Source organism: Lepus europaeus, chromosome 18, assembly GCF_033115175.1.
Source record: "Lepus europaeus isolate LE1 chromosome 18, mLepTim1.pri, whole genome shotgun sequence".
NCBI lineage: Eukaryota > Metazoa > Chordata > Mammalia > Lagomorpha > Leporidae > Lepus > Lepus europaeus.
Window position 1 is genome coordinate 18,402,920 of NC_084844.1, and position 23,299 is coordinate 18,426,218.

General features: G+C 63.6%; 1 protein-coding gene across 5 annotated transcripts; it reads left to right on the forward strand.

Annotated features, from left to right (window-relative positions):
* The first annotated feature begins 401 nt into the window (after positions 1 to 401).
* Positions 402 to 23,252, forward strand: FMNL1 (formin like 1). Of its 5 annotated transcripts, XM_062215582.1 has the most exons (28): positions 402 to 530; positions 8,119 to 8,202; positions 9,460 to 9,573; positions 10,110 to 10,183; positions 10,449 to 10,532; positions 10,808 to 10,933; positions 11,199 to 11,216; positions 13,235 to 13,343; positions 13,677 to 13,753; positions 13,925 to 14,018; positions 15,347 to 15,421; positions 15,700 to 15,810; positions 17,021 to 17,170; positions 17,622 to 17,723; positions 17,858 to 18,116; positions 18,374 to 18,682; positions 18,861 to 18,985; positions 19,520 to 19,722; positions 20,057 to 20,291; positions 20,454 to 20,522; positions 21,018 to 21,098; positions 21,172 to 21,301; positions 21,389 to 21,552; positions 21,732 to 21,833; positions 21,945 to 22,040; positions 22,225 to 22,345; positions 22,520 to 22,619; positions 22,831 to 22,908. In XM_062215582.1, the coding sequence occupies exons 1-27, from the start codon at positions 402 to 404 to the stop codon at positions 22,609 to 22,611; spliced, it is 3,333 nt and encodes a 1,110-aa protein (XP_062071566.1). In that variant the 3' UTR covers positions 22,612 to 22,619; positions 22,831 to 22,908. The 5 variants fall into 5 exon arrangements, with proteins under 5 accessions (XP_062071566.1, XP_062071565.1, XP_062071569.1 ...); XM_062215581.1 differs by lacking the exon at positions 22,520 to 22,619 and having other exon boundaries at positions 22,831 to 23,252; XM_062215585.1 differs by lacking the exon at positions 22,520 to 22,619 and having other exon boundaries at positions 9,460 to 9,543; positions 22,831 to 23,252.
* The last annotated feature ends 47 nt before the right edge of the window (positions 23,253 to 23,299 follow it).

Consider the following 23,299-nt stretch of genomic DNA (forward strand, 5'->3'; position numbering starts at 1 on the left):
GCCCGCCCCCTCCCTCCAGCCCGCCCCGCTGCGGCCGGGCACGCAGCGGCGGCGGCGGCGCACGGGGAGCGACAGCAGAAGTTCGAACATCGCCGAGGGGGGAGCCCGCGCCGCAGCTTCCTGCCCCCGGCCCGGCCCTCTGGCCCCGCGGCCTGCAGCCTGACTTCCTCCCCCACCCTGCAGCGCGCCGCCTGGCTCCCTCGGACGGGGCCGCCCCGATGGGACGCCGCGCCCCGGCTCCTGCGCGCCGCTGAGCCGAGCGCCCACCGAGCGGAGCCGAGCCGAGCCCCGCCGCCGCCTGCCGCTGCCCCCTCGCCCTCCGGATCGGGAGCCTGGTCCCATCCCCGGGAAAGCTGGATTTCCGAGGCTGGAGGCGCCTGGCCGACTGGGTGGGGACCACCATGGGCAACGCGGCCGGCAGTGCCGAGCAGCCCGCGGGCCCCGCCACGCCGCCCCCCAAGCAGCCCGTGGCCCCCAAGCAGCCGATGCCCGCGGCAGGGGAGCTGGAGGAGAGGTTTACCCGGGCGCTGGTGAGTGCGGCCGGTGCGCGGGGGCGGGCGGGGGGCCGCAGGGGCTGGGCTCGCATCCCCGCCCCCCGGGGGCTCGGGTACCGCTTGGAGAGCCCGGCCCGGCGGAACCCCTCCGGGGGTGGCAGCGACAGTGGCTTTTTTCAGAGTGACTTAGCACGCTCCCCCCAAAACTTTCTTCTGCGGCAGCCCAGCCTTCCCCCCGCAGAGCCCCTGCCCCACCTCGCTCACGCGCTCCCGGGTCTGAAGGTCTTTCACGGACCGTCCCGCGAGCAAGTTGGGAGCTGGAGCAGTCTAGGTGCGGGGGCGCGGCGCCCCCTTCCCACTGCGCGCAGGCCCGGCCGCCGGGCGCGGGTTCGGAGCATCCGCCCTTGGGCTCGCTCCCTCCAGAGCGTGGAAGCTGGGACGGGTTCTGCTTTAGTCTCATGGGAGCCGGAGACCTAGCGCAGGTGTTTAGCCAAGAATCGTGCGGGGCCTGGGCGGCTGGGAGGCCGGGCAGCGGGTGGCTCTGTGTGTCCCACAGCGCTTCGCAGGTGGCGGCCAGAGGTGGGTCGGGTCTTGGGCGCCCCTCCCCAGGCGTCCGTGGAGTACGGTCAGGAAGGGCAGAGTCAGGATGCTTTGGTCACTTTTGGCTTGGGGTTGAAGCAAAAATCTGGAAGCCTCCCTACCTCCACCGCCACTTCTGGGGGTCTGCAGGGAGGGGAGGGGTCCACCAGCTCAGGGTGAGGCCGGTTGCAGTCAAAGTGTGCTTGGTGCTGCAGGGAGCTGGGAGCAGAGGCAGGGGACCCCAAGACTGGCAGGAGGCAGAAGTAGGGGAGGGGAGGGCCACTTAGTCCCACTTCCGCCTCCCAGCCCAGCCCTGTCCCTGGCTCCCTGGTGGCCTGTCCACCGTCAAGGCTCCCTTGCTGGACAGTGGTGACAGCAAATAAGGCCCTGCTCGTCCCCTGAGCAGGCTGGCCCTGCTGGGCTGAGGCAGGTGCGGGCGGAGGGCGGCTTCCTACCTCCCAGACACTGTTTCCCTCCCGTCCTGGCTGGCTGTCGGGCCACACTTGCCAGGTCCCCCCAGAGGGGAGCCTCCCAGCAGTTCCTGAAAATCTTGGCTGTTGCCTTCTCCCAGGAAGAGCAATCTGGAGCGCCCTGGGCGGAGTGGGATCTGCCCTTGAGGAGGCGGGTGCCTGGCTTGGCTGGGTGGGTGGGAGCTCCCAGGGACACACCACTTCCCCGACTTCCCCATCGCCCCACCTGCCCCCACTTCCCTCCTCCCAAACCCAGGGCTTGGCAGAGCTGAGCTGAGTAGCCAGGGAAGGGGGAGAGCCAGGAGACACACTCTCCAGGGGCCAGCTGGACCCCCACCGGTCTTATTGGCCCCCTCAAGCATCTTTTCATGGATGGGGGTGGGGCTGCCCTTGGTGACGTCCAGCCCCCCCCCCCCCCGTCTGTTCTGGTCTGCATACGGATGGGGAGGAGCCCTGTGAATAATTCAGAGCAGTGGAAAATCCAAAAGTCAAATGGTGAGCTCTGATGCGAGTGGGGGACTGGATTGCCCTGCCCTGGTTTGTGGCTGTAACACAAAATGCCCCTGGGAGTCCCTGAGGCTCGGGGCGTGGAAGGAGGCAGAAGTGGGCCTTACTGGGTGTCTGCGTGGATGGTGGGTGGTGGCAGGGTGGAAATCTGGGGCAGTCCTGCTGGTAGAAATCAGGGGTTCACACCCCGCTCCCCCTGGTCCCCAGACACCCCCTGTGCTCACACCTTCTTCCTGGGGAGCATCAGCCCATTGTGGGCAGGGCAGATCCAACCTCAGGTCACTCAAGTAAGAACTGGGCTCCTATGACTCCCCAGCAGCAAGAGATAGCCCCCACCACCACCCCAAGCAACAGCCTTGACCTCTGCTGGGAGCTGTCCAAGGCTAAAGCTTTGGCTGAACCACAGGTCTGGCAGGGGTGTAGCAGGATGGGGCGCCCCTGGTCATCACACCCCCTGGGGCCAGAGCTTGGTCCCGTCCTTAGTCAATGTCAAAGAAACCACCCTCAGGGTCCCCCAGACTGTGGGCAAAGCACAGAGCTGTCCTTGAGTGGCCTTAGGGAGCCTCTTCCTTTCTCTTAAGCTTAGCACTGGTGGGGAGTCGGATCCCAGCCCCCAACTCCTCCTCCCTTCCTGGCAGTGGAGGGCGAGTGGTCCGCCTCTCAAGCCCACAGCCAGACAGGCGGCACAGGGAGCCTTTCTCCCATGCAAGGATGGGGGGCCCCTCTCCAAGCGGGCTGGAGAGAGAGGGGTGCCCCAAGCTTAAAATGGGGGTGGGGAGAAAGAGCAGGTTGAGCCAAGGTTCCGGTTGCTGCCTTAGCAACTGCGGAGCAGCGAGGGCTGCCCGGCTCCCCGGGCCTGCTGCGCCGGCGGGAACACCAGCCAGCCAGGCTCCCAGCTCTCGCCTCTCCTACGCCCATGCCCGAGGCTGGGTGGCTTCCAGTACCTTCGTGCCTCCCCCTGCTCGGGATGGCAAGGCCCTCTTCCCAGGCCTGCCACAAGGGCCACGCTTACCCCTGGGCTGCCTGGGCTGGGAGGGGGCTGGAGTCTCAGGGCCAAGGGGTGCAGGGCAGGGCTGATGGTCTTGTGGCTGAGGGTGAGGCCGGTTCGAGAGGAGCAGTGCCATTCAGACAGCACTCTGCCTGCTGGGGACCCCGCCCTCAGGGGTGTCCAGGGCTGTGGGCAGTTGGCCAGGCAGCACGCCCAGTGGTCGGGACAGGCCTCGGGAATCCTGCTTCCAGTGGGGGAGGGGTCTGCATCCTGCCTGCCTGCCCTTGGGGTTCTGCCTCCTGGCCAGCTCCCTCCTCTGGGTGAGGCAGAAGTTTGGGGGCAGCTGGCTGTGGGGTCGCCCAGACCTCGTGCCTCCCATCTCTGAGGTGTGTCTCACAGACGGTCTCCGTGGGGTGTGGCCGTGTGGTCAGAAGGGGGGCAGCAGGCAGGGCTGGCACACCCTGACGCTGGACGCCAGGGATGTGGTGGGCGTGATTCACAGTGGCATCTGGGGCCCGTGGCAAAGAGCTGGCTGAGACGGGCAGGGGCAGGTGTGGCTGCTCTCAGGGCCACCTCTGCATGTTGCCTGGGGACACGGAGCCCTGGAAGGTGGCTTGGGCCTCCCTGCCTGTGAGACCCGTGACCTGGAAGGCTCCTGGGTTTGGGGGCTGTGAGTTTGCAGGTTGAGCTTCATTTTTGTCAGTTAGTGTCTGTGTGGCCTCGGGCAAGTTACCTCACAGGTAAAAAGAGAGTCCTAATGACTTGTGCACCTCCTAGGGTTTTGGGGGGCCAGGGTTCAGGCTCTCAGCAGGGTTGGGCTCGGCACTCAGGCTCCCTGCTGTGAGGGAGGGGTTGGTCTCAGAGCTGAGCTGTTTCTCTTATCCTTTCTCCATGGAGGGGGGTGGGGCCTCCAAGGTGAAGGAGCCCAGACTGTGCCCCCCCCCAACAAGAGCATCAAGGATGGCCGGGCATCCCAAGGAACCCTGGGTCTTTACCCGTCTCCCTGCCACCAAGCAGGTTAGCAAACCATGGGGCCTCCACTGAAAACGGCTGGTGGCCGGAAACCAAGGCAGGAGGGCCCACCTCTCCTGGGGGTGGGGCAGCAGTGGTGCTAACGGCAGCAGGGTGCACATGGGGGGGGGGAGCCTGCACTTCCCCCTGGGAGAGGGTGTGCTGCTGGGGGGGGGTTCCCCAGTGAGTAAGAGCTCAGTGCGGGCAACAACAGGAAGTCTGGGGTGCTGGGGGGGCAGGAAGTGGCACTGACTGTCTCCGTTCCTCAGAAGGGAGCCCGGGGAGCAGGCTGTCTGCAGGAGACCCCCGGGGGTCCTTCCCTACCCTGTGCAAACAGAGCCTCCTCTCCAGCTCTCCCTCTAGGCCGCTTAGACGCTTTGTGCCTCAGTCTCCCATTTGTGAAGTGAGGTTGTAACAGTGTCGACTTTGCAGGCTCCTTGTTGACGTTTAAGTGAGTTCGTGGCTGTGGAGCACTTAAGTGGAACTCTCAAAGAGCATTTATAGTTATTATTATTTAAAGATTTATTTATTTATTTGAAATGCAGAGTGACAGAGAGATTTTCCATCTGCTGGTTCGCTCCCCAAATGGCCACAACAGCGGGGGCTGGGCCAGGCCAAAGCTAGGAGCCAGGAGCTCCATCTGGGTCTCCCACGCAGGTGCAGGGGTCGGAGAACTTGAGCCATCGTCCGCTGCCATCCCAGGCGCGTTAGCAGGGAGCTGCATGGGAAGAACAGCCCGGCCGTCTCTGCTGGCCGCTTCCTGAGCGCTGGCTTAGCCTTTTGTGCCACAACAGTGACCTTTTGGGAGCAATTCTGGGATGATGATGTTTTATGTTGATTGGGGGGGGGGGCGGTTAAGTTACTGCTCTCCCACCCCCCACCCCTACCCCTGCCAGCCTGGATTTTACACCTCGTGTCCTGGCTCCTACTCTCCCTGCCTTTGTCTGCTGTGGGCTCTTTGAATCCTGACGTAAGAAGCTGTTAGTGTTTTGGAGTTCTCATACCTGACCCGGGGCTGGATCTTCCTTGAAGCCTGGAAGTGCTTTTTGTGAGCGCTCCTGAAAACCGATACACCAGAATTTTAAAGAGAGGATAACACTGATTGTTTTTGGAGATGTGCAGAGAGCGCTAATACCAGGGCTGAGACCACAGAGAGGTGGGTAGGGGGAGATGATGGAGGAGCGAGCTGGCCTGCGTCTGGGACTGGTGTTCAAGTTCAGGAGCACCCTAGAGCTGCAAAGGCTGGGCGATGAAAAGAGAGTGGGCAGGTGGGTTGGGCTCAAATTGAAAGTGAAACTGGGGTGTGGACCGAGCCCCTCCGGTTTCCTGGGACACTGACTCAAAAGTCAACAGCAGTCGGTGCGGGGCTGTCCGGGTGGGCTCAGAGTAGGGGTTTGCAGGGGCCGCCTCCTCTGGCGGGAGGACCGGGAGTCAGCACCCTCTCTGGGCCACACCCGAAAAGCTGAACCTGCTGCCCTCCCTCTGCCTAGAACCCTGAGGTCACAGTTCCCAGATCTCTGTGCAAGGGGGGCAGTGGATGGGGGTGGGTGGACTGTGCCCATTTTATGGAGGGAGAAGCTGAGGCCCAAGGGGGCCGCACGGCTGTAGAGTGAGGTGGGCTCAGAGGCCGAGTCTTGAGTCCAGCTCTGGTTCTTCCACATCACAGCTGCCCTCTCCCTGCCCTCTTGCTTCCCAGGAGGCAAGTGCCCCCCCCAACACCTGGCCCACCTGCCCCTCCTGGGCCCAGCTGAACACTGTCGGGCAGCCAGACTTCCCCTTGCCCCCAGCCCCCGCCCATGGTGCTGCCTCCCAGCTGAGGGCCCTGGGTCTGGGGATCTGTTCCTGTTTTTGTGATGGCCCCGCCCCACCCCACCCCAAGTGAGTGGCATCCGCTAGCCCCTCTCCCACTCCCTGGTGTGCCCAGCTCCTGGGTGGGCACAGCCACAGCCGAGGAGCAGCTGCTAATTAGTGCTCAGAGCTGTCAGAGCTATTTCTGATTTCCGAGCCTAAATTTAGCCTGTCTGGCAGGCTGACTTGTGGGGCTGGGGGGCCTGAGGAGGCCCAGGTGGGGAAGGGGCCGCTGCCGGCTGCCCGGGGTGGGGAGAGGAGTGGCCGGGCTCAGGGGCAGTCGGGCTGTGCTCTTCCACGCCTGTAACCTTGGCCGGGTGGCTAAGTCCGCCTGCACTTGCACCTGTGAGAAGGGTGAGCGTGGAAGGCATCACATCACAGGCAGGGCTCAGAGCAGAGCCTGCGCGCACACGCACACGCACACGCACACGCGTGTCTTGGTGGAGCTGGCTGCCATGGTCACTACTGTCACTGCCTCTAAGGGTCCGCTGGGGCCATTCCGAAGCCCAGCGGTCAGGGGCAGGTGAGCGCCTGGAGACACCCACCTCGGTCAGATGTGGGGCTCAGCCGTGCCTCAATTCTACCTCCATGCAGGCCTCGGGCACCAGGGTCCCCGGCACTGCTCCTCTCGCCTCCCCCTCCCCTCTACAGCCTCTTGCTCCCTTTGGTCTCTGTGGGGTGGGGCTTGCATCAGAGAATCAGAGAGGGGCAGGCAGAGAGAGAGAGAGAGAGAGAGAGAGAGAGAGACAGAGAGACAGAGAGACAGAGAGACAGAGACAGAGAGAATGGCCTTGGGGAGGCCTCCCTAGCCAAGTAGGCCCCCTCCCCCAGCTCCAGGCCCCTTCCTGGGCCGTCCCTCTGAGTGGCAGCAGGAGCTGGCCTGGGCTTGGGCTGTGACATCGCGGTCTGGTTTCCTGAGCCCGAGCAGGCACACTTTCGCAATGGGGGAGTCAGGCTGTCCGCACCCCGGCTGGCCGGCGGGGCCTGGGGGATGGGCTGTCTCACCTCTCCAGCGCAATGGGGGCCGAGAGCTCCCCGCTTCCTCTTGTCTGGGGCTGACCCAAGGCAGTGATTTTTGGGGTGAGATCTGGCCAGAGCCCCAGAAGCAGGCCTGGCACCCCAGAGAGGAAGCTGGCGGCAGGGCCTGGGAGGTGGGGCTCCCTCTTGCTCCGGTTGGGGCTCTGCTCAGAGCCACGTGACAGAGGGCTATAGACAGAGCCCCAGGCTGGCGCCAGGCGCCAGGAGTGCGCTGACTCTATGGGCACACACATAGTAGGCCGCACGCACAGTAGGCCCGCAGTAAGCCTGGGGGTTCTGAATGGAGGTGGACCAGCCTCCTCCTCTGGGTCTATCAGGGTCTCGTGCCAGGTCCCGGAGCCCCTCATGCTGACACTGCTTGGTGGCCTGCACGGCCCCAGACCGGGCCCTGCTTCTGCTGTGTCGTGACAGGGCCACCACCGCGGTGCTGCCTGTGGCCGGAGAGGAGCAGGCAGGGCCCAGCCAATGTTTCTTAACTCCCGAGGGGAGTCCCAGCCTGAGCACCAGTACCGCAGACCCAGCGGGTTGCGTGATTTTCTTCCCAAGCCCAGCCCTGCAGCCGGGACGCACCTGCCCGGCTGGCGTCCGCTCCCAGAGCCCGCCCTGCTGGAGAGGGCCGGGTGCCCCTGGACGGGGGTTTGCAGGGCTGGTGAGGCTCTGGAGCCTGGGTCCGGGCTGGGCACACGTGGCCTCTGATGGCCTGTGGGAGGGGCACTGGCCCCATCTGGGCCCGGCTGGACGTGGCTTCCCATCAGGATGGGGGAAGAGGTGACACGCTCGGTGGCAGGGGTGCCAAGGAGGCAGGGTGGCAGGTGACAGAGCCCAAATCCTGGTGTCGCAGTCCAGCTGTTGGACCCTGGCACAGGCTGAGGGACCAAGGGAATTCATGGCACCTTCCAGGGAGCCTGGGGTTCCCAATGTGCCCTTCCCTGTCCCTCATGGGCACAGCACAGAGACAACCACGGCTGGATTTCTAAAGGAGACCCCTTCGCCATGAGCCATGGGGAGAACCCCATTCTCCATCCCTGTCGCCCCCTCAGGTCCCAGCCCACACCAGCCTTTACGAAGGGGCCTGATGCTCTGGAGGCCCTGGGAGGGCTCAGGGGTCTTTCCTTTGTCCCCCGCCGCCAACTGCATGAACTTGACCCCGGGTCTTTCCTTTGTCCGTCCCCCACCCTCTCAGAACTGCATGAACTTGCCCCCAGACAAGGTGCAGCTGCTGAGCCAGTATGACAACGAGAAGAAGTGGGAGCTCATTTGTGACCAGGTGGGTACCAGGCCGGCTCAGCTGCCCTTCCCTCCCCGCATCTGGGTGCCCAGCCCTGAGCAGGCTGGGCCTGGCAGGAGGAGAGGTCAGGGCCAGGCTGCCCTGAGGGCATCTGCAGGACTCCAGACTGCCCCTATCTGGGGCATGGGCCTCCCAGAGACCTTGTGAGTCACACACGGGGCTGGGTCTGCCATGACGAGCCGGCAGGGGTTGGGCCAGGACACGCCAGCACGGCTGGGAGCAGGTCCCTGTCCTCCTCTGTGTTTCTGGACCTTCCAGCCCCACTGGGGAAGGGAGATGACCCTGAGGTCAGCCATCTTCGTCTGACCCCCTGGGAGATGGGGGCCAGGGCGGGCAGCCTTGTTAGCCTTTTCCCTTGGGCCCAGAGGAGCCACAGTTGAGTGGCCAGCAGCCCCCAGGCGGCACTGGGCTCACGGCCGCTGTGGCTCATTCAATGTCCCTGCCCCTCCAGCTGTTGTGGCAGGACCCTCTCCCAGTGTGGGGACAGGGTGGGGCCTGGCAGCGGCAGTGAGTTGGGGAGGGAAGGAGGGAGGCCAGAGTTGCCTGCAAGCCTGAGAGGTTGCAGGAGGGCAGCTGGGAGCCGAGCCTCCCCTGGGAACCACAGCCGCCTGCTAATGGACCGGCTGGGCTGGGCCACGCTGCCCTGGCAGCTGTCAGGGGATGAGGGCCTGGCCTTGGGAAGAGGGTGGAGCCACTTCCGGAGGGTCTGGGGCTGTGGCAGGGGCCCCTGCTGATGGAGCTTGGCTGGGGCCTCCAAGGCCTTTTCAAGTGGAAGGTAGAGGGGTTGGGATGGGAGGAGCCCCTGGGTGAGGCCTCTGCTATGGTGCTTGGCTCTTCTGGTGAGTGGTGGCCCATGCCAGGGATGGGGGCGGGGATGCAGGTGAGGAGCACACGTAGGCCCCTGGGAGCTGGCCCTGCACAGAGGAGCCCCCAGTGTTCTCCCCTGCTGTATTCCCCGCAGTGGTCCAAGGAGGGCAGGGGGCTGGGAGGGCGCCACCTGCTGGCTGGATTGGGTGCCCCACAGCACTGCGCCCTCCACACTGCCCCCCAAGGCTGTGACCGCGGATAGGGCACTTGAAAGTGGCTTGGAGTATTGTTTGATTTCTGCCTTTGGTGTTTTCAAGACACCTTAAGACAGCTTTGGGGGTGCAGGTCAAGATCTGGGGTGACCCCGGGACTGGCCATTGCCCTGGGGAGCTCTGGCTGTTCCCTCCAGAACCCACTGCATCTCCCCAGGAGCGGTTTCAAGTCAAGAACCCCCCTGCAGCCTACATCCAGAAGCTGAAGAGCTACCTGGATACCGGTGGGGTCAGCCGAAAGGTAGCGACTGATTGGATGTCCAACCTGGGGGTACATGTCCCTTTCCTTCCTCGCCTTCTGAGCAGCTGAGTAACTGTGTGTGCAAGCTTGTGTGTGTGTGTGCAGGGGACTGAGTGCATGGGGCATGTGCTCATACGTGGTCCTCTGCACATGCGCTGTGTGCTTGTGTCGGCACACTTGTGTGCAAATATGTGTGTGCTTCCTGCGCATTTGTGGATGCGTGTGTCTATGTGTGTGCGTATCCCACGTGTCCACATATGGGTGTGCAGGTCCCCTTAATCTGTGCCTGGGTGCTCGTGTATGGCCGTATGTGTGTTCCTGTGTCTGCATGTGTGTGCTGGGTGGCGGGTGTGTATGGAGGTGCGTGCGCATGTGTGTGTGTGTGTGCGGCTCATGAGCTCCTGCGTGTCTGGATGTGGGAGTGCCCGGAGCTTGTGAGCACTGATTCTGCTGGGCAGGTGTGTGGAGGCGGTGGGGGAGGCCGAGCGTGAAAGGCCACGCGTGCCAGTGGGGGCAGCGGACGCTGCTGCCTCAGCAGCACCAGACACCCCCTGCTTGGCCCCCAGTTTCGGAGGCGTGTTCAGGAGTCCACGCAGGTGCTGCGCGAGCTGGAGACCTCCCTGAGGACAAACCACATTGGGTGAGTGGGGGGGCCCCTCCCTGCTCCCCAAGCCCGCAGGGAGGGCTCTGCCTGGCGCGTGTCCACCACAGGGCCCCCCCCCTCTCCTGTCCATCCTCGGCTGCCCCTTGGTCCCGCCCGAGCCCCCAGCCAGTGTCCTCGGCTTCACCGGTTGGGGTGGCTTCCTGGGGGAGGGGCACCCAGGGGCCTTTGCTGTTGGTGCTCTGTGCCTGTCGGAGGCGGGGCCTCCTCAAGGCTGGGCCTCAGGGAGCCCTGTGGTCTGCAGGTGGGTGCAGGAGTTCCTGAATGACGAGAACCGCGGCCTGGACGTGCTCCTCGAGTACCTGGCCTTTGCCCAGTGCTCCGTCGCGTAAGCCCCGCCCTCTCCTGGCCCCGCCCTCAGAGCCTCAGCCCTCGCTGCCCAGCGCCTCACCCACGCCTCTGGCCAGTTCCAATCGATGCAGCGGGAGCCCTGCATTTGGCCTTGAGCCATGCCCCTTGCCAAAGGCTGGCCTGGCCGCGGCGGGCCATTCCCGCCCTGCTGCCCTTGGCATGGTGCCAAGCACACAGCCCCCTCCTGCCCGCAGACCTGTCCCCCGGATGTCCTGGGCTCCCCGCCCACGGGCCCCTGCGTCGTGTCCCCAGGTATGACATGGACAGCACTGACAATGGGGCCCCCAGCCCAGAGAAGAGCAAGCCCCTGGAGCAGTCGGTGGAAGATCTCAGCAAGGGGCCGCCCTCCTCCGTGCCCAAAAGCCGCCTGACCATCAAGTACGTGGGTCCCAAGGCGGAGTGGCAGGGAGCGGGGAGAAGCCACCCCACGCTCCCACAGCTGGCCAGCTCCACCGGGGCCCTTGGGGTTCTGGGAAGGGCAGCCAAGCACTGGGGGTCTGAGGGAGGGCTCGGGACCCCCACATGTTAGGAGCTGGGCATAAGAGACACTGGAATCTGGGTGGCTGAGATAAGGAGGGGCTTCTGGGGCGGGGGCTCCTCTCGCATCCATCTAACCCCCTGTTTTCTCCCATGCGGCCTCCAGGTGTCCCCCTTCTCCCCGGTACGTAGCCACCTGGGGACAGGTGCATGCCGGGCTGCCTCCCTGGGGTGGTGGGTTTGAATAAGGCTTGGGGTTCAACTGCCGTGGATAGGTCCCCCAACCTAATGCAATCCATCCTGCGGGGAAGAAGGGAGGGGAAGGGGGCGCCTGGAGCACCCTGCTGCCCCTGGCTTCCACCATGGGTCTAGGATCCGGGCCGGTCAAGCCCCGGAGCCTCGCAGTGTTTCTTTGCTCATGTATTCCAGGACAGGATCTGGCTCTGCCAAGGCAGCCACAGGCAGAACTCGAAATTCCATAAATCTAGAGCAGGCTCATCTTCCAGTCGATCGTCTCGTATGGCCCATGAATGATGTTATAAATATCCAAATGGCCCCTGGCAGAGAAAACGTTCCCCACCCACTTTTTTTTTTTCTTTTTTAGCACTTACTGTGTATTAGGTGTGTGGCAGGTAGCCAGCAGACAGATCACCCTGCCCCTGGGGGCCTCGCTGGGGACAAGGCTTGTGACAGGCAGCTCTGAGAAAGGAGGTGGCCTCTGCCTGGGGCATTTCCCAGAAGAACTGACCCTGGCCCAGGGCCTCACAGGCAGCCATGGGGGTGTCTGGGCAGAAGGAAGAGGTGGGGCAGATGGCGCACACCTGCCACTGCTGGGCCAGGGTGGCGTGGCAGGGGAGGCGGGCTCCGGGTTCTGGGCACTGTGCCGGGAGCATCAAGAGGACCGATCTGCGGAAGTCAGGGTTGGCAGCTCTGCGGCAGTGAAAAGAGAACACATTTTTTGGCAAAAAAAAATTCGCTGGACTCACTCCTATAGCATGGATCTGGGCAGCCCAGGTTCCAAGCCCATCTCCTGGTCTCGACAGCCCCACCAGAAAGCTGCTGTTTGCCTGGTTTACCAGCAAGGAAAACGAGGCACAGGGAGAATAAGTACCGGCTAGTACATGGTGGGCTGGGATGGTCTGGGACCCAGGCAATCAACTCGGAATCAGGCACCCAAGAGGTAAGAAGAGCTGGCATGGCTGAGGGCGCCACCTTGTGGAGAGCCTTCCCCAGCTGTTCCCAAGTTTTGTGTCTTTTTCCCTCTGGGGCGCTGTCCACAACACAGTGGCTTTTTTTTTTTTTTTTTAAGGATTTATTTATGTATTTGAAAGAGTTAGAGAGAGGGAGAGAGCCAGAGTGAGATCTTCCATCCGCTGGTTCACTTCCCAGATGATTGTAACCAGGGCTGGGCCAAGATGAAGTCAGGAGCCAGAAGCTTCATCTGGGTCTCCCACATGGGTGCAGGGGCCCTGGGACTTGAACCATCATCTGCTGCTTTTCCAGGCACATTAGCAGGGAGCTGGGTCAGAAGTAGAGCAGCCAGGACCCAAACCGGCACATGTATGAAATGCCAACATTGCAGGGGGCAGCTTTACTTGCTATGCCACAGTGCTAGCCCCTTTTCTTCCTTTTTTAAAATCAATTAATTATTTATCTAAGTATTTTTAAAAATTTTATTTGGAAGGCAGAGTTACAGAGAGAGAGATTGGGAGAGAGAGCTCTTCCATCTGCTGATTCACAGCCAATTTGGCTGGGCCAGATAGAAGCCAGGAGCCTATAACTCTATCTGGTCTCCCACGTGGGTGGCAGGGGCCCAAGTACTTGGGCCATCTGCTGCTGCTTTCCCAGGCGCATTAGCTGGGATAGAAGGCAGAGCGGCCAGGACTGGAACCCGCATTCCTGTTTGGAATATGGCTTAACCCACTGCACCTAACGCCAGCCCCACAGCCAAATGGCTCTTAAAAGTTGTGACTTCTCCCATCTCCTTCCTCTCTATCCCCCAGCAGGCCAGGTCCTGGGCCCAAGGACAGAGGGAGCCTCCTGACCCCCGCCGGCCTCTGTGGGTGGGTCCATGGGAAGCAGCCGTCTAAGGTTCCCCAAGTGCCCCCTCTTACTCCAGGCAACATCTGAGTGGTGGGGGGAGCAGGAAGCAGGGCTTGGGATGCTGACCCCTGCCTGCTGCCCCCTCCTCACCCCGCCCAGGCTGACCCCGGCCCACAGCAGGAAGACCGTGCGCAACTCCCGCATCGTCAGCCAGAAGGCTGACGTCCATGTTTGCATCATGTGCTTGCGTGCCATCATGAACTACCAGGTGAGCCGGTGGGCGGGACCTGGGACCGCTGTCCCTCTAGCCTGTCCCCCCACTGGGAAAGCCCGGGGGTCCCGGGCTGTCAGCTCGGTCTTGAGCTGATGAGTGTTGGGAAGTCCGGTGCGTAGGGAGGGCCCTTTCGTAGCCTTGGACGTGACGGGGGCATGGATGGGCTGGACAGTGAGGACTGATGGCTGAAACCGGGTCCCCCCTCGCCTGGCCGGCCTGTAAGGACTCACTGTGTTTGAGGTGCCTGGCGCTGGCTCTTTGGCCATGGCGTGGCACCTGGCATGCTGGGTGCTGGGCGGGAGGCGCTGACCTCTGCTCTCTCCCCAGTCTGGCTTCAGCCTCGTGATGAACCACCCAGCCTGTGTCAATGAGATCGCACTGAGCCTCAACAACAAGAACCCTAGGTGAGGGCCACGCCCCCGACTTTCTTATTTCTCCTTGTGCCGCTCTGTGCGGACTATCACCCAGGCTCCTGCCACCCAGGCTCTGCCGCTGGCACCAGCAGCTCCGTGTCTGGGGCCAGGCTCCCCCTGCCCTTGCCTGTTCTCGAGGGACCACCTGCCCTGTCTCCGCAGAACCAAGGCTCTGGTGCTGGAGCTGCTGGCGGCCGTGTGCCTGGTGCGGGGCGGACACGACATCATCCTTTCGGCCTTTGACAACTTTAAGGAGGTACCGGAGCCCCAGGCGGCCTGCACTTTCCCCGTGGTGTCCCTTGGGGTCCTGTTGCTGGCGGGGTGGAGACATTGGTGGGTTTTTGGGGTCAGAGGATGATCCGGGAAGGAACATTCTGGAAGAAGGTGAAGTCAGGTGGGAACACTGCCTGCGGTGACAGGGCCACCATGGGGATCTGTGGAGCCTTCGCCCCTTAGCCTGATCCTGCCTGAACCGGATCCCTATGGCCTGGCACTGCTGGCCCTGGATACCTGGGAAGGTGGAGATCCAGCAGGCTACGGTCACTCACTCCTTAGTTCCTGGTCGGAGTGCTCACTCTGTGTGAGCGCGACACTCAGAAGCCAGAGATGGCCCCTAAGTGATATAACAAGCCAGCAGACCACAGAGCGTGTCAGGGGACGGTGAACGCCATGGGGAAGACGTCAGGGCACTGCAGGGGAGGGGGAGGGGCGGAGGCAGCAGGGTCGGGTGGCCAGGGTGTGGTGAGGCCGCTTTCCTGAGAAAGGGCAGTCAGAAAAAGTATGGAAAAACCAGGCAGTCGGAACAGCAGTGCAAAGGCCCTGAGGTGGGGAACGTGCTGGACGCCGGTGTAGCCAGAGTGGCATGAGGGTGCGGGGGACGTGGGAACAGACTGAGAGGGAGTGGGTGTTTTTAAATTAATTCATTAACTATTTGAGAAGCAGAGAGAGGCCGGCACCGCGGCTCACTAGGCTAACCCTCCACCTGCAGTGCTGGCACACGGGGTTCTAGTCCTGGTCGGTCAGGGCGCCGGATTCTGTCCCTGTTGCTCCTCTTCCAGGCCAGCTCTCTGCTGTGGCCCGGGAGTGCAGTGGAGGATGGCCCAAGTGGTTGGGCCCTGCACCCCATGGGAGACCAGGAGAAGCACCTGGCTCCTGGCTTCAGATCGGCATAGTGCGCCGGCAAGCAAGCACTGGCCATAGCAGCCACTTGGGGGGTGAACCAATGGAAAAGGAAGACCTTTCTCTCTCTCTCTCTCTCTGTCTAACTCTGCCTGTCCAAAAAAAAAAAAAGAAGAGAAGCAGAGAGAGACACACAGACACACAGAGGTCTCCTATTTGCTGGTTCACTCCCCAAATGCCCACAACAGCTGGGACTGGGCCAGGCCAAAGCCAGGAGTCCCGAAGTCCATCCAGGTCTCCCGTGTGGGTGGCAGGGACCTACATACTTGAGCCATCACCTGCTGCCTCCCAGGGTGCACATGAGCAGGAGGCTCTGATTCGGATCAGCCAGCTTGGGGAGGCACCGGCTGGGGGAGGGGCAGCAGCAAAGGCCAGCATCCTGGCTGAGAACCATTCTCCCCCCAGGTGTGTGGGGAGCAGCACCGCTTTGAGAAGCTGATGGAGTATTTCCGGAACGAGGACAGCAACATCGACTTCCTGGTGAGTGCGGCAGCCCCGAGGGCTGAGGGCTGAGCCCCGGGGTGCAGGGAACAGCTCCAGCCTGCTCTCCCGGCCTCTGGCACCACACTGCGTGAGGACTGAGTGGGAAATCTAGGGGGCAGGGCTGGGCCGAGGGAACCTGCAGGTAAAACACTGCTAGGGACAAAGCTGGGTTCGTGGAGAGGGAGGGAGGAGACTTTGGGGCAAGTCTGTGGGGGGGGTGAAGGCACGGAGCACCCCCCCAGGGTTGTGCACCTGCTCCTGTGCCCCGCCCCCAGGTGGCCTGCATGCAGTTCATCAACATCGTGGTGCACTCCGTGGAGAACATGAATTTCCGTGTCTTCCTGCAATATGAGTTCACCCACCTGGGCCTGGACCTATACTTGGAGGTGAGCTCTGCACTGCCCCCAGGCAGAACCCCCGCCCACTGCGAGTGTAGCTGAGCCAGCAGCCTGGGTGCACATCCTGCCTCTGATTCTTCCCGGCCATGTGACCTTGGATGAGTCTCTCCCTCTCTCTGAGTCTCAGTCTTCCCATCTGTCAAATAGAATCACAGAGGCTGTAATGACTGCAGATGTCCAGAACCGTGCCTCGTGGGTAATGGGCACCCAGCTGCTGTCACAGGCGCTGGGGCAGGCTCAGGATGCCCCGGGATTGACAGCTCCAGACGCAGGCTCTGCCTCCAGCACATAGCGGGGGGCCCAGAGATCCCGGGAGGCAGGAGGGCCGCCTCGTGCCAGATGGGTCCAGGGCGTGGGCAGGGCGGGCAGAGGCGCCGTGCTTCCTGGCCCAGGCTGAGCAGAGGAGCTGAGCTTCTCCCCCGAGGCCTCTGGGAGGGGTGGGCTCTTTGGGATTGGATCTTTGAAAGCCAAAAAGAACAAGAGGGGAAGAGCATACAGGGCCAGTGAATCCAGACAATGGAATATTCCTCATCCATGAAAAAGGACTGAGCTGCAACACGGGCAAGCCTTGAAAACATTACACCAGCAGCCAGGCTCCAACCCCACACCTGGTCCTTTCACCTGAGCTGTTGTCCGAGTGGAAGAATCCAGAGAGACCAAGAGACTGGTGGTGACCAGGCACCAGGGGAAAGGAGATTGGGGAGCAACTGCCTACAGCTACAGGGGCTCTCTTTTAAAATACATTTTATTTATTTGAAAGGCAGAGAAAGACAGAGATCTTGCATCTGCTGATTCATTTCCCAAATGCTTGCAACAGCAAAAACCAGCAGCTAAAACCAGGAGCCTGGAACTCCATCAGGGTGTGCGGATGGGTGGCAGGGACTGGTAGGAAGCTGGATCAGACGTGGAGCTGGGACGTGAACACAGGGACTCCTAGCTGGGTCTTAACCCCCAGGCTCCTTATTAAAGGGTGATGGGAATGTTCTGGAATTAGATAGTGGTGATGGTTACCCAACTCGTGAATGTGCTAGAAACGGCTGACTTGTACGTGTTGAGACGGTGCCTTTCATGGAATGTGAGTCAGATCCCAACAACAAGGAGACAAAGGCAGCCCCTTCCTCCGGGGGTCCCTGAGTTGGGGGGTTTGAGAAGCTCTCCCCCCAGGGAGCCTCACCTGGTTCTTTCTGCCTGGGGACAGCGGCTCCGCCTCACGGAGAGCGACAAGCTGCAGGTGCAGATCCAGGCGTACCTGGACAATGTGTTTGATGTGGGAGCCCTGCTGGAGGACACGGAGACCAAGAACGCCGTGCTGGAGCACATGGAGGAACTGCAGGAGCAGGTGGCGCTGGTGAGAGCCGACCCCCTTCAGACCCAGCGCCCGCAAGCCCCCAGGACCAGGCTGTGGTGGCCCCTCCCCACCCCCAGGCACCAGGCTCTGACGCAGATCTAGGTGTGGGTGGGAGTTGGACGTGGGTGCAAATCCAGAGTCCCTTGGCTGTTCAGCCAGTGGCCCCCCACCCCAGGGGGGCGCTGCACCTGTGCCCAGGCAGACCCAGGTGAACCAGGGCCCTCCCAGCTCGGGCTCCTCCTCTGCACACCTCCCTGGGCAGGGGGCCTTGCTTTCCCCCCCTCAATGACTACTGTTCCAAGCTCCAGGCTCAGCCCGCCCCTGCAGGCTGGGCTGAGCGGATCTGGGAGCCTCCCCCGGCCCTCCAGGCAGGCTTGCCTAATGCCGCCCCCTCACCGGCGGTGCCAGTGCCGGGCCGCGGCGAGTAGCTCACCATGTGCCGGTATCGCAGCTGACAGCGCGGCTCCGGGACGCTGAAAACGAATCTATGGCTAAGATTGCCGAACTGGAAAAGCAGCTAAGCCAGGCCCGCAAGGAACTGGAGACCCTGCGGGTGAGCTGCGGGCGGGCCAGGGTCCTAAGCCCAGGCCGGCTGGGGCGCTTGCTGTCCCTCCTCCCCGGGCAGGGCGGGGTGGGGGGGGCTCTGCGCCAGGAACCTGCTGCTGACCCCTCCCCTGGGTATCACAGGAGCGCTTCAGCGAGTCGACCGCCATGGGCGTCCCCAGACGTCCCCCCGAGCCTGAGAAAGTGCCTCCCCCCGCCCCAGCGCGGCCCTCTGCGCTCGAGCTGAAGGTGGAGGAGCTGGAGGAGAAGGGGTTAATCCGTATCCTGCGGGGGCCTGGGGATGACGTCTCCATTGAGATCCTCCCGGGTGCTGTGGCAACTCCCAGCGTCGGTGATGCTGCCACTCCGACTCCGGGGGTGCCCGCCGGCTCCCCCAGCCCAGGTGCGTGGAAGCTTCAAGCCGGGGGGCGAGGAGACGAGGGCCGGAGCCGGGGAGGTGGGTAGCCCGGGGGGAGGGGGCCTGGGACATCGCTGCGGGTCCGGAGGGGGACTTTTGGAGCGTGGGCGTGGCGCAGGTGGGTGCGGGTGGGTTGAAATGGGCCCCATACGCATACGTGGGGCTGGGAGGCAAAGAGGAGACCCCTCTCCAACCCCAAGCCAAGAAGTTGAGACCACCCTTCTCCCCCCGGCCGAGTTCAGGTCTCCCACCTGCGGCAGAAACAGCTCAGGGAGCAGCGCCGCCGCCCCCGCCGCCACCACCACCACCGCCCCCACTGCCCGGTCTCCCCCAGCAGCGGGAAGCCCCGCCCTTGACGCCCCCTCCGGCCCCGCCCCTCCTGGGCAGCCCCGAGCCCCCGCCCGCGCCGCCGCTGCCGGGAGATGTGCCGCCCCCACCGCCACCGCCACCGCCGCCTCCTGGCACTGATGGGCCTGTGCCTCCGCCACCCCCACCGCCTCCGGGAGGTCCCTCGGATGCCCTTGGAGGGCCTGGCCCCGAGATGGGCCCAGGTGAGCCGAGTGGGCCGCCTCGGGCTTGGGGACAGGGGGAAAGGGGGAGAGGGGGAGAGGGCCTTGGGCCTCATGTTCCGCGGGGGATCCACTATCCAGCAGCCGTGCACCTGCTCTGTCAGGCCTTGGGGGGGTGCAGAGGCAGGATAGGGGAGCTCACCACTCTCTGGCATCTCAGGAGTGAAGGCCAAGAAACCCATCCAGACCAAGTTCCGGATGCCGCTTCTGAACTGGGTGGCCCTGAAGCCCAACCAGATCACAGGCACCGTGTTCACAGAGCTCAACGATGAGAAGGTGCTGCAGGTGGGTGTGGCCTGCAGCCACTGGGTGGCTCTCCGGGCACTGGCCGTGGCCATCTTCTCCACCCCATTCTACAGATGAGGACGTAGAATGAGGCAAACTGGACGGTGCAGCAAGCAGTGGCCTCACTCCCCAGAGGCTTGCCCCCCCCACCCCCCAGCCTGGCCTCTCTGTCCTCTCAGCCCCGTCTGGTCACTTTCCCTGCAGACCGGCAGGCCAGGGCTTCAGCTGCCCTGATTCCACGTCCAGTGTGCCTCCCAGCCGCCGCCACGGCCGTTCCCTCAGTCTGCCACGCTCTTCCCTGTGCCGTTGACCGCTGGCCGGTTTAGCCTCCCCTTCAGCTTCGAAGGCCCTGCCTGCTTGGTCCCATGGGTTAGGTGGTCATCGTCTTCGTCCGCCCTCTCCTCCCCTGAGCTATTTGAGCTCGCCCTGTGCCACCTGTCAGGGCTGTGATCAAGCCGGGTTCCTGGTTGGTTCCCCTGCTGCTGGCCCAGCACAGCGCTCAGCCAGGCCCGCCGCCTCTGCCTGCCCCGTCAGGAGCTGGACATGAGCGAGTTTGAGGAGCAGTTCAAGACCAAGTCCCAAGGCCCCAGCTTGGACCTCAGCGCCCTCAAGGGGAAAGCAGCCCAGAAGGCGCCCAGCAAGGCGACGCTCATTGAGGCCAACCGGGCCAAGAACCTGGCCATCACCCTGCGCAAGGGCAACCTGGGTGCAGACCGCATCTGCCAGGCCATTGAGACGTGAGTCCCCGCCCCCAGCCCCCTGCCAGGCTGGGGCATCAGGCAGACCCTGGTGAAAGAGCCGCATCCCAGCCCCGGTCAGGGAACCATGGCCCCATTTCCGGGCTGAGAAAACTAGGTCATCCTGGGAGTCCACGCCTGGATGGAGGCTTCCTCCCTGCCTCCGCCCACCACGGGCACCTGCCACGGAGGGGAAGATGGGGACCTGATGTCACTCGACTCCCACCTCTTGCTCATTTGACGCTGATGGCAAATACTGGGGGGGGGTCCCTCATTCAATCGGGACAGGCACTCCTGGGGCGACACCCACTCCTCCCTGGCCTGCTACACACAGGTACGACCTGCAGGCCCTTGGCTTGGACTTCCTGGAGCTGCTGACCCGCTTCCTGCCCACGGAATACGAGCGCAGCCTCATTGCCCGCTTCGAGCGGGAGCAGCGGCCGGTGGAGGAGCTGTCGGAGGAGGACCGATTCATGCTGCGTTTCAGCCGCATCCCACGGCTGCCCGAGCGCATGGCCACGCTCACCTTCCTGGGCAACTTCCCGGACACGGCCCAGCTGCTCATGCCGGTGTGGGCGGGGCTGGCAGGGTGGTGTGGCCTGGGTGGGGGCAAGGGGGAGGGCAGCTCCTGTCTGGGGGTGGGGGTGGGGGCCCAGAGGGCAGCTGGCATACTGGAGCCTCCTGGTGGAGAGGCCCCCCACTTACCTTACCACCCCCATGCCGCCCCCCAGCAACTGAATGCCATAATTGCAGCCTCCATGTCCATCAAGTCCTCAGAGAAACTCCGCCAGATCCTGGAGGTGAGTGCTGGGGGGGGGGGCATGCAGGTGGGGGCCCCCTTGCCCGTTCTGGGCAGTGTGAGAGGGGCCCAGGCCCAGCTCACCTCCCAGGCAACAAAGATCATGTTCCTGCTTCTGGCATCCCTTCCCAGGGCAGAGCGGAGGCGGGGTGGGAATGGGCCAGGGCGGCCGTGGCTTGACAGTGACAGAGTCCCGGCGTCCTCTGGGGACTGCCTTGAGGGGCAGTGGGGAGTCTGAGAACCCACGGAGACGGCTGTTGGAGAGGCCGTGGCCCCAGGCTCGGGAGCTCATGCTGGCAACACCGTTCTGGGTTGGACTAGCAGAGGACAAAACTGGGTGTGCCCTGGGGGTCACTGTGCCCATGTGACACGGTGCCATGTGTCACGGACCTCAGGGGGTCCGTGCAGGAGCACAGGGGGCCTGCTTTTTGCTGCCTTTCTCCTTGTGCCGATCTCGCTCCCACTGAGCTCCCTCTCTCTCTCTTGCTCTCCCCAGATTGTGCTGGCCTTTGGCAACTACATGAACAGCAGCAAGCGTGGTGCAGCCTACGGCTTCCGGCTCCAGAGTCTGGATGCGGTGAGGCGGGGCCGCCGGCCTGGGGGCTGGGGGCTCGCGGGCGGCCTGTGGCTTACGCAAGGGGCTCCTGCAGCTGCTGGAGATGAAGTCGACGGACCGCAAGCAGACGCTGCTGCACTACCTGGTGAAAGTCATTGCCGAGAAGTACCCACAGCTCACGGGCTTCCACAGCGACCTGCACTTTCTGGATAAGGCGGGCTCAGGTCCGGGGGCGCGCGGGTCTGTGGCTGGAGGAGGGGCTGGATGGAGTGCTGCCTGACCCCACACTATGCCCCACTCTGCCCCCACAGTGTCCCTGGACAGCGTCCTGGGCGACGTGCGCGCCCTGCAGCGGGGCCTAGAGCTGACGCAGCGCGAGTTCGTGCGGCAGGACGACTGCCTGGTGCTCAAGGAGTTCCTGCGGACCAACTCGCCCACCATGGACAAGCTGCTGGCGGACAGCAAGACTGCGCAGGTGCGCTGGCCTGGCCCTGCAGGGGCGGGGCTGGGGGCCGGGCCAAGAGGGGCTTGCCGAAGCTGCGCCTGCTACAGACACTGGCCAGTATGGCCACCGCTGGGAACCCTGGTGGAGACAGGGCTGGAGGAGCTGCCTGAGGGCTCCGTGGGGGCGGGGCTGATGGGCTGTGCCCCCAGGAGGCCTACGAGTCAGTGGTGGAGTACTTCGGCGAGAACCCCAAGACCACGGCCCCCTCCACCTTCTTTTCCCTCTTCAGCCGCTTCACCAAAGCCTACAAGGTACGTGTGTCTGGGAGCAGGCTGGTGGCCCTGGGGGCACTCCACAGGGGCAGTGGGGGCGGGGGCGGGGAGCAGCAGGGAACGCTGTCCTCATGGCGCCGTGCCCCTCAGAAAGCTGAGCAGGAGGTGGAGCAGTGGAAGAAGGAAGCCGCGGCCCAGGAGGCAGGCGCCGACCCGCAGGGCAGAGGGGAGCCCCCAGCGCCCAAGGTAGGCAGCCGCTCCTCAGCGCGCTCCCGGGATGCCCAGGTGTGCACCCCCCCCCCCCCCCCGTTATGGACAGACCCTGGCAAGGATGGAGCGGTTCCTCCTGCTCTAGCCAGTGGTCCTTGATGGGGGGAGGGGGATTTTTGGGGTGGGGGCACCCAGGAGCTGAGGCTCTGCCTTCCCCTAGTCCCCACCCAAGGCTCGGCGACAACAGATGGACCTCATCTCTGAGCTGAAACGGAAGCAGCAGAAGGAGCCGCTCATCTACGAGAGCGACCGTGACGGCGCCATTGAGGACATCATCACAGGTGAGGGGCGGGGCCTCGCTCTGACCTCATCTGGCCTCCTGTGCTGTCTCCTCTGACCAACCTCGCCCCCCCCCCCCAGGGGGTGTCTGACTGCTTTGCTACCTTGCTACCTTTGCTGTTTGTTTTTTTTTCTTTCCATTTTCCTCTCTGCCCCCACCTCCCCCCAACCCTCAGTGCTCAAGACGGTGCCCTTCACGGCCCGCACCGGCAAGCGGACATCCCGGCTCCTCTGTGAGGCCAGCCTGGGAGAGGAGATGCCCCTGTAGCCCCCCAGGTACCCCGACGGCCTGGTGCTGCATAGCCCTGGGGACCCTTGGGGGAAGTGGGTCAAGCCACCCTTGCCTGGGCCGCTGCATGCCTGGGACGTGTTAGACAGTTGGTTTGACAAACAAGTGCCTCCTCCCACCTGCCCACAACCCTGACCTGGGAAGGGTACCTTGGGCCCTGGCGCGCTGGCCCAGCCCTGGGTCTCCTCTGGCCCCCAGATCTGCGGAACCAGCCCTACATCCGCGCAGACACAGGCCGCCGCAGTGCTCGCCGGCGACCTCCGGGACCCCCCCTGCAGGTCACCACCGACCTCTCCCTATAGCCGCTGTTTCTGCAGGTGGATAGTGCAGGGCCTGGTGTGGGTGTGTGTGGGGGGGATGGGGCTGTGGACAGGCTGAGGCTCCAGACGGTGGCTTTTCCGCGGTCTGCCGGCCCTGGACCCACCTCAAATGGACCGGAGCCTCCGCTTCTCGCCACAGAGGGCAGCCTCACCGGCCCTTCCCCCAATGCTACCCGCGGCACTCCCCACCGCCCCTAAGTAGCCACAGTCAGCGGGAGCCGGCCTGTAAATTATAAAGTGCACCTCGCCCCCGCCCCCGCCCCAAGGACTCTCCTTGGACCTTATTTTTATACAAGATTAATAAAGATGTTTGCAAAAGATCCGCGTCGGTTCCGTGCCCGCCCCCA